The sequence below is a fragment of the Prionailurus viverrinus genome, chromosome D2, assembly GCF_022837055.1.
Source record: "Prionailurus viverrinus isolate Anna chromosome D2, UM_Priviv_1.0, whole genome shotgun sequence".
Taxonomy (NCBI): Eukaryota; Metazoa; Chordata; class Mammalia; order Carnivora; family Felidae; genus Prionailurus; species Prionailurus viverrinus.
The window spans coordinates 56,341,440-56,351,487 of record NC_062571.1 but is presented as its reverse complement, the minus strand read 5'-3'; the positions used below and the strand labels follow the sequence as shown (position 1 = coordinate 56,351,487).

The 10,048-nt window shown below is 42.5% G+C and overlaps 1 protein-coding gene across 1 annotated transcript in view; it reads left to right on the top strand.

The window, feature by feature from the left end:
* Positions 1-1,637: 1,637 nt before the first annotated feature.
* TM9SF3 (transmembrane 9 superfamily member 3) overlaps positions 1,638-10,048 on the top strand; it is a 75,917-nt gene continuing 67,506 nt past the window's right edge. The window contains exon 1 of the mRNA XM_047825092.1: positions 1,638-1,922. Within this exon, the coding sequence (XP_047681048.1) occupies positions 1,824-1,922 (99 nt within the window). The 5' untranslated portion in view covers positions 1,638-1,823. The remainder of the gene's footprint in view (positions 1,923-10,048) is intronic.

Sequence of the window (10,048 nt, the reverse complement as noted above, 5' to 3'; positions counted from 1 at the left end):
GGGCATAGAGATTGGTAGAAGGTAAAGTTGGTATCTGATAATCTGGGGTCTGTGCAGCTGCATGTTGACAGGGCTCTCCTTTAGCAAGAAACTTTCCCCAATGACATGGGAATAGCACATGGCCATTGTAAAAACCATCCAAATATTTACAGGCATGTACAAAGAAGAAACTGAACCTGGTGTCAATGGTTTGAATTACTATCTTTCAGATCGTTTGCTATGGGTAGACTAATATAGTACCATTTAAAATGGGATTATATTCTGTCAACTTTTTCTATTTAAAAGTATCTCTTAATATCATTGCATGCCAGTACAAACAGGCCTATTTCAGTTTTAGAAATGGTTGTACAGATAGAAGTCCATTAGTAGTAAGATTCTGGAACAAAACTGCTTGGAACTGCTCTTTCAGCAAGCCACTTAACTTCTCTGTGCTTCAGTTATCATACTTGTAAGATGAACACACCAAGAGTGCCTTTTCATAGGGTTTTGGTGAAGATTAAGAGTCAACACGTGTAAAGTGCTCGGAACAGTGCCTGGGAGTTGAAAATTTTAGCTCTGATTCCATGATTTATTTAAACAATATTTAAGGAGTGTTCTAAACAAGAGCGTGATATAATCAGGTTTCTTTTTAGAAAGATCACTCTGGCACCTGTTGGGGAGGATAAATAGGGAGGGAAGATTGGTGGCAGGGATCCTGTTAGGCTGTTGCAATATGTAGTCAGATGGAGATTAGCTGTTACTGGCATAAGAAAGAAAGGAAAAATAAGTTTTTGAGACATTTCTAAGATACCAAATGCTAACACTTGTTGACTGCTGATGGCTGAAAGATAGAGACATCCGACTAAAGTTCCAGCTTTTTGGCTCAGAGGACTGTGTAGATGGTGGATCCATATTCCTAGGACGAGCAATTTTTTAGTTCCTACTACAGGTCTGGCACTGGTCTAGGCACAGAAACTAGGGCGGCGGCGCACAGGTTCCCTCCTTACAAAAGGACTTAGATTCCAGGAGGTGTTTATGTCTGTGGACGGGACACCAACAATATAAGTGGGCAGATAAATGAACAAGAATTCCAACAAGATTGAAATAGTAGGGGCCCGACCAATATGAAGTGACTCTAAACACTTATCCACCCCTGTCCAACAATCCCCCAAGATGATGATGAGGGGAGCGCGTGAGTCATTCAATTCACGGCGGGGGACGGGAGCCTTGCAAGGGGTATCTTAACGGATTCCAAGCTCCAGAGGCCGCGGGTCGCACCCCATTTCACAGCCGAAGAAAACGAGGCCAGGAAAACTTAAAACGTTTTGGCCAAGGTCACACGGCTTCCAGCGCCGGGACGCGGCCCGGAGCGGCCCGAGGAGCGCGTCCAGCACCCGCGAGGGGCGCCAGGCCGAGGCCGTGAGTGCGCGCCACCGCTGCCGAGGCCCAACGGAGGCCGGCCCGGAGGTCCGAGCGGGCCGGGCGACCCGGCGGCGTGCGAGGTGACCGGAGATGTGGCCCTCGGAGGCCGCAACTCGCGCCTCCCGGGGGGGGCGCCCGGCAGCGGTTGCGGCCCCGCGTCGCGAGGCACTTCCGGCGTGTGCCGGGGTGGCCGGATGACGTGGCTGAGTCAGAGGAAGAGGCTGAGAGGCGCCGGGGGGCGGGGGAGGCTCGGGAGCGGGCGGTGACGGCGGCGGCGGCGCGGAGGAGCCAGCGGCTGGGCCCGGGCCCCGTGCGTCTGTCCGCGCCCCGTGGATGCTAATCGGCCGCGGCGAAGGCGGAGGCGGCGGCGGCGGCGGCGGAGGAGTCGGTGGGCCGGCGCCGGGCCGGTGGGAGCGCGGAGGATGAGGCCGCTGCCGGGCGCTCCCGGCGTGGCGGCGGCCGCCGCGCTGTTGCTGCTGCTGTTGCTGCCCCGGGCCCGGGCGGACGAGCACGAGCACACGGTGAGAGGGGCCCCCGGCCGGCGCGGCCGCCCTCGGCCTGCCGACCCGACCCGCCGCCCCGTCCGGCTCGGCGCGGCCTGGAGGGCTGGGCGGCCCGGCGGAGCCCCGCGGCCGCCGAGGGCGCCTTCCGGTTGGGCCTGGTGGAGCAGGAACCCCGGGAGCTGGGAGGAGGCGTTTGTGTGCGCTTCCCGGGCAAGACTCCGTTCCCGAGTGCCTGGGCCTCCTTCCCCTACCCGCACCTAAATGGCGCCAAGCTCTGAGGTCTGGGGGTCTGGGAGGGAGCGTGGTGAGGGTCGGCGCTCACTTTCCCGGGGAGGGGCGCGGGCTGCGGGGCTCGGGGCTGGTGCCCCCAGGGAGGGGAGCTGTGCTCTGGCTACTGGGGTCTGCGACACAGCGGAAGATGGATGCGTTACGATTACCCGTCATACACCGACCAGGAAATATCCACCACTTTTATGGTCCTCACCAGCCTTTATTTTCTCTCCTGCCCAAACCGGATGAAAAACCCTGGCGTGGGGACAGCATTGATAAACTTGGGGTGAAGAGCAGGTTACACGTGTACACGCGGGCACTCAGGCTACACGCACTCAGTTCTGGGCCTTTCTTGTAACTTTCTGCTCACCCTTCTAGCCCCTGGATGAGGCTCCCATCCCGGTGGTCTCCAGGCAGCTTCTGGCTGTAAGGGTCTTGAGTTCCCCGTGCTTCCTGTAGGCCGGGGATAGTCCCTTTTGCATTTGGCTTAAAATTGGTTGGCTGTTTATTTAACTGGCTTTTTCACATCAAAGCGTGGATGTTAACGACTCTAAAAGTGACTTTCACTTAGGGCTGTAACTCGATGGTTTTCAGAGTGGTAGCTGTGAGCCACGCAGGAAGTCTTGTAAATAGAGATGTTGCTTAGGGAGTAATTTTTTTTTTTTTTAATTCTGTAACTCAGTAATGACATGATTTTGCGTGAGAGGTTGTGTATGTTCTAAATCTGAAAGATTTGGGGGGAATCTTCTGTCATTTCTGATAAGTGAGGAAGTGAAGCAATCATTCTTAAATATTCAGTGGACCGTCCTTTAGATTTTATTTGTAATTAACCACACTTCATTTCTCTAGTTGCTGGATTGGCTGAGCTTTTAATTTAGCTAATGAAAGCGCTAAGCTTTTGGCTGTTTTACCTTCAGTCACAGCCAGAAACTTCCTGTATTTTTTTTTTTTTTTTTTAGAGACCCACATCTGAAATCATTGACATGTTTTTGTGTTTTATTTGTGACTTCACCTTAAGATAATTTTGTTCACAGTTTAAACAGTTAAATTGAAAAACTGTTTCCTGTCATTTTCTCTGTCAGGTAACATATTGAAGTGTAAGAACTGTTCATTTGCAGTGGGTATCCTTTTAGTCAATTGTACTGTCACTAATATTTTTCCAATTTTTTGAACACTTAAGGAAAGTTACCAAATAAAACTCAAAACTCTCTCTTAACTATAGTTCCATGGTACAGGCATACAAATTTAAGATGAGTATCCTCCTTTTGATCTTGTGTTTTATATAAACTGCTATAAATAGGGAAAACTTAATTAAAATTTCACCAATTGGAGGTATATAAAAAGGCCTGAGTTTAATTTGCAGATTTAAAATGCAAATACAAATCTCATTGAAATTTCATTGAGGAGAATTCAATTTTTTATGCCAGTAATTGAATATAGAATATATGAGAAAAGGTTTTTGAGAGGACATAGTATGTGTGAAATAATTGCTGGACAAAAAATTTAGAATCTACTTCATTTTATTCATATCTACATTGAATTGGTCTCACTTGGTTACCTGTTATTAATATACATTATTTAAAAAGCAAAAAGCTTATAGGAAGACTAGCATTAAGCTATAAGTATAGAATTTAGGTAAGTGTCTTTCTTTTTTTTGGCTATTAGCCAAAATTTTTATTTTTCTTAAGTTTCTTGAAAATATTTCTTGAAACTGGTCATTCACCTTAACCAGATAAAAATACGGAAAAAGTTATAGTCAAGTGAATTTTTTTTCCCACCGAGAAGGCAGAAGTAGGTAGTAAGAGAATGATACTGAAGGAAGAGAAAAATTGCCAAGGGAAGGTTGCTGAGTAGCTGTGTAATAAAAACTTGTGGGATTGAATTATTAATTAAAGAGCAATTTTCAGAAGTTAAAGTTTGCCCTTTAGGTTAACTTTCTGTGAAGACAATTTCCAGGTAGGAATAATAATTAATAGGACTTTGTGGCAACAATGTGTGAGGCACTATTTTAAGTACTTTACGTATATTAATTCTTACTTTAAATATAAATAATCATGTGAGGAAGATCCTATTATACCCTTTTTATAGATGAGTATACCAGCATCAGAGAGTTTAAGTTACTTGTCTGAGACCACACAGCCAGTGGGGATGGAGGTAGGATTTTAGCTCAGGCAGTGTAAATTAATCATCCTCTACACTATTATGGGATATACTCTGCAGCCCTTTATCCTAAAAATAGGACAGACACTTGGTATTAAATTGAGTAGTTGTCTGTATTGATAGTAGTTTTAGCTGCTTAAAGAAATTTTTGTGTAAGTCTAACTCCGCAATGGGTTGTTACTGAGGAGATGTTTGCTTAGCATTAAAGAGAGATAAGGTCCCCTTAACGCGCATTTGACCTGTGCAGTCAGTAACTTGTGCAAGCATGTGGATACTGTGCTTGCTTTGATGCTCTGCCGTTACTATCCAGAAATTTTTAAAAAATATTTATTTGGGGTGCCTGGGTGCCTCATTTGGTTGAGCATCCGATTCTTGATTTTGGCTCAGGTCATGATTTCACATTCGTGGGATTGAGCCCCACATTGGGTTCTGCGCTGACAGCTTGGAGCCTGTTTGGGATTCTCTCTTTCCCTCTCTCTGCTCCTCCCCTGCTCAGGCATGCGTTTGCTCTCAAAATAAATGAATAAATATTTTTAAAAAATGAAAAAAAAAACCTAAGTGTTTTATTTTTATTAAAGTTTATTTTTAACTTTTGAGAGAGAGACAGAGAGAGACAGAGAGTGAGTGGGGGAGGAGTAGACAGAGAGGGAGACACAGAATTTGAAGCAGGCTCCAGGCTCTGAGCTGTCAGCACAGAGCCGGATGGGGGGGGGGGGGGCCTCGAACTCACGACCTGTGAGATCCTGACCCAAGCCGGTTAGACAACCGACTGAGCCACCCAGGTGCCCCTATTTATTTTTGATAGAAAGTGCGAAAACGCGCGCGCATACGCACGCACGCATGGGTGGGGCAGAGAGGAAGAGAATCCCAAGCAGGCTCCTCACTGTCAGCGCAGAGCCTGATGCGAAGCTTAAACTCAAAAACCATGAGATCATGATCTGAGCTGAAATCAAGAGTTGGATGCTTACCCAACCGAGCTACCCAGATGCCCCACCATCTAGAAATTTTTAATAATTTTTTTAAAGCAATCTCTACATCCAACATGGGGCTGAAACTCACGACCCCAAGATTAAGAGTCACATGTTCCACCAACTGAGCCAGCCAGGCACCCCTTAATAAGTTTTGAACAAGGAGACCTGCATTTTTATTTTGTGCTGGGCCTCACTAGTTATATAGCTGGTCTTAGGAAGGGGTAACTAGTTTATATAGTTTCACAAAGCCTCTTATTTCTCTTGTTTTACCTACTAAATTAGGATTCAGCTATTCGTCATGTTATTTTTTAAGTGCTTATTTATGCAGAGTCCTTTTAATATTCTCATAAGAATAATGAGAAGGAAATGTGCTGTTGACTTCTAAAGTATGTACACATCTAGAATATATAAAGATGTGTCCTTTCAGTTTTCTAAAGTTGAATCATATATGCAGCACATACTGTTTGGAATAAAAAATTAAAGAACACGTCCCTGAAAGGCACTTAATATGTGATTCAAGGATTATAAAAAGGACTTTTCAGAGTGAGTGAAGGATGTATAAGGTGTGGTTTGTGCTTATTTTGTTTTCTGAAACCAAGAGGACTTGGAAAGGTCTATAGTTAGAGTACCATGTCTCCCCAGATTCCAAAGGACTCTGTTAAAAATATTTCAGATTGCGAACCAGAATTTTAGAACTGGAAAGATTTGAGATCATTTAATCCAACACACTCATTTTCCTAAGGCCTGAAGAGGCCTAGTGACTCTCTAGTTCTTCCTTTTTCTACCTATCTTGTAAGTAAAATTTCCACAGGAATAATATGTAAAGATGTCAGCACCAAAAACCAATAATGAAGGGCACAAGAATCTCAATGCATTTTATGGTTTATACTGTAGCCTTGAAATTTTATGGGTTCTGTTTCCTCAGGATCACAAAGTCAGGTTTTTTGTTTTTGTTTTTGTTTGTTGTCTGTTACATACCCAGGCTCTGTGCTTGGCACAGTGGCATTTAATCAGTGCTTGTTGAGTGACTTGAATGATGAGGGAGCTGCTAGAGACAAGAAATATGCAGTGTTGGAAGCATGAAACCCATTGCTTAAAGCACAGTGAACAAATCCAGACCATTGTTCATGTAGGATGCATGGTCTTTGGGATGCTGTTATGACTTAGTGGCCCTAACTAATCTAAAATCGCATTTCTTTGTGGCCCATTGTACCTCTGGTAGGTGATGTTAGAAGGGCCCAATCTGTACCTAGGGTAGCATACACTCAGCCTCTGCTATAAACACTTAGCACACCACCGAGTGATTTCAGAAATTGTTTGTTTGCTTTACTTTGTCAAATGGCAGCTTCTTGTCTTTGTCTCTGTTGGGAGTTTGGGAACTCTTAAAACTTCTTTGAAGATTTATAAAGAGAATAAACTTTGCTGCAGGTGAATTTGTGAGTGCTTTAATATAGATCTAGTTTTAGGAATGCCATAATTCGTTGTCCTATTTTCGGCTGTACTCTGTGGTAGACTAAAAGTTTATTTAGGTACAAAGCTATTTTGAGAGAGAGGGAGATAGAGAGCACAGTTATCTCAAGAGATTATCTAAAAATCTATTTCTATATTTTATAATTATATTTATTTATATTAAGAATCTGATGTGTGCTTTAAATAAATAAAAGGCATCAAAATTACGATTTCTGAAACACTTTGAGAACTAAATTTTGCATTCTCAGATATGTATTTAAAATTTTTTTTAGGTTTGTGGGTTTTTTTGTTTTTTTTATTTTTATTTTTTTTTTTATTTAAGTTATCTCTATATCCAGCGTGGGGCTCGAACTCACGATCCCGAGATCAAGGGTCTCATGCTCTTCCGCCTGAACCAGCCAGGCACCCCACTCTGATATGTATTTTAAAGCAAACATGTGTAATATGCATATATTATACATATATATGTATAATAAAGAGTGTGCATGGTATATATACAAACTCAATGAAATACATTACTAGAATACTCCATCTCGGAAATTTGGCTACTTAGTTGGCTCAACCACAATTTCTTCTCATATCACTTAAGGCACTTAAGTGAATTTACCTAAAGAATAGTGCAAAGTTTATGCTTTTATTAATTTTATCTGGGTGTGGGTCATACTCAGATTCCTGTTCTTGAATATGCAATGCTTTAAAATAATATATTTATGTAAAGAGTGGAAAAAATCTTCCCCAAATCTCTACTTCAATCTAAAAAAAAAGAAAGCAAACATTGTATATTTTACCTCATCCCATGGAAGTGGTGGCATTTGGGTGCTTATTCTGAGCCCTTAGTCCTTCTCCTGTATGTATAAATTCTTTTTTTTTTTTTAATGTTTATTTTATTTTTGAGACAGAGAGAGACAGAGCGTGAGCAGGGGAGGGGCAGAGAGAGAGGGAGACACAGAATCCAAAGCAGGCTCCAGGCTCCAAGCTGTCAGCACAGAGCCCGACATGGGGCTCGAACCCACAAACCATGAGATCGTGACCTGAGCCAAAGCAGGCTCCAGGCTCCAAGCTGTCAGCACAGAGCCCGACATGGGGCTCGAACCCACAAACCATGAGATCGTGACCTGAGCCAAAGTCAGATGCTTAACCGGCTGAGCCACCCAGATGCCCCCAAAGTATCATTTCTTATTCAGATTTTACATGAGTACATCAGTAACACTATCTCCTAAAGTGTTCTTCCTAAGAAAAATTAATTCATGATTTCTATCAAGGAGAGAAACTTCTGTGTCTCTCCTTTCCCAGCACATAAACAGTATTTAAGAGAGGCCTAACATTGGTGACATCTTGAGAATAAAGGTCAGGCCTTTTGAAATTAGAACACAAGTCACTTCTTAGGAAGGTTTTCTTCTTTAAGGCAGATTAAAGGTTCAAATGGAAAAGTTGTTCAGTATTCAGTAACTGTCTTTAGTTGCTTTGTACAGCTGTATTTTTATCATATTTTCTTCATTTAGTTTTTGCTCTTTAGTTAATGAAACTGACTTGGGATTAGCAAAAGTGTAGTCCTAAACTTGTAAATGTGATACTAATTAGTTATATGATGTTGGACAAATTATTTAACATCTTTGTTCTCTATTTTAATGTGTAAAATGGGGAAAATAGGGGCATCTTTCTGGGTCAGTCAGTTGGGTATCCGACATCGGCTCAAATCATGATCTCACGGTTTGTGGGTTCGAGCCCCGCGTTGTGCTGTGTGCTGACATCTCAGAGCCTGAAGGAGCTCTGTGTCTCCCCCTCTCTCTGCCCCCCCACCCCCACTCACGCTCTGTCTCTCTCTCAAAAATAAAATAAACAGTAGAAAAAAATTTTTTAATGGGAAAAATAATAGCATCTATTTTAATAAAATTTTGAGAGGATTAAATATTCATGTAAAGACCTTAGTTTGCCTAGCACAGAGTATGTGCTTAATAAGTGTTAGCTAATACAATCAGAAAAGATGGTGAGATCATGTTAGGGATTGATCTGTTAAGGCTTTAGCTGAGGATTAGAGGGTTTGAGAAAGGATTTGAGTAGTTTTGAAGGATAAGTAGAAATTGACAAAGTGGAGAGAAGGAGGGCATTGTAGATTTGGGGGAATGGCATGAGAAACAAGGTGGAGAAGAAAAGGAAGGGAAGACAATATTATAAACCATTTGGGCTGGAGGGGATGGCTCAGAAATTTAGTATAACTGAAACTCTTCTGAGAACTGGAAAATGAATAGAACGGTGAGGTGAAGAATGCAGGTGGTCTGGATTGGCCTCCTCTCGCTTGGCTACTTCCCAGGTAGGCCTCACGGAAGGGACTACTGCTGCCATGCTCAAGGGTCCCCTGGTCCCCTGCTATGCTTCCTTGCGTTTTCTCCCCTTCTGGTTACACTCAGCAGGTAAGTTGCAAATCTCTGTCTTTCTCAGTGTCATTGGCCTACTCATAGTTTTTCCAAAGAAAGGATTTAAAATGAGCTTGCTAGAACTTCATGGAATGTTTTGAAAGTGAATTAGGTTAGCCTTTTGGCCAGAGTAGAGAGAAGAGCCTTCCCTCTGTTGCTTTCTGCTCATGGATTGGTGGAGCTCAGGGACTTTCTCAGCAGCTTTAGGGAAAGGAAAAGTGTTTTTTCTCTTAAAAAACATTGTGTAAAGTCTTCCTTTTGATAGTTTCTAATTTCAAGATATTTTTAAGGCACATTTTCTCTCTTGAAAAAGAACTCTTGTCTTGACCTTGTCTTGGGAGCACTTACTCTCAGGGGTAATCAAGAACTGCAAAGAAAAGTAACATTTTAATTAAGTTAATTATATTGATCATGGTCTGCATAAGGAGTGATGTAAAGGAAAAGAAGCATTTTTGCATTAATCTTTAGCCTAACCACACCCCCCGTATGTGTGTGTGTGAAGGTGTGTATATATTACACATCTATATGTATTTCTAATTATTATTTCAGTCCTCTTCCCAGAAGGGTTACAGAACGGTGTACGTTTTGTTACAGTGCAATTTCCATCATGTGGCCACAACTGTACTGCCCCATTCAGGTTTCATGAATGATTAAAATAAGTGACTTCAGAATGTGTCGTTGAACACACGCTGTGACCCTTCAGTTATTTTATGTTTCAGTTTGTATAAAAAAAAGAATGCCCTTTTTAAATAAGTATTTAAGTTCAGATTTTTGCCTATTTTTAAAGGAATTATGAGTATTGGAATTGATAGAAAAAATATTTTTGTGCTTATTTTCCCAAGTAACATTTAAACATTTC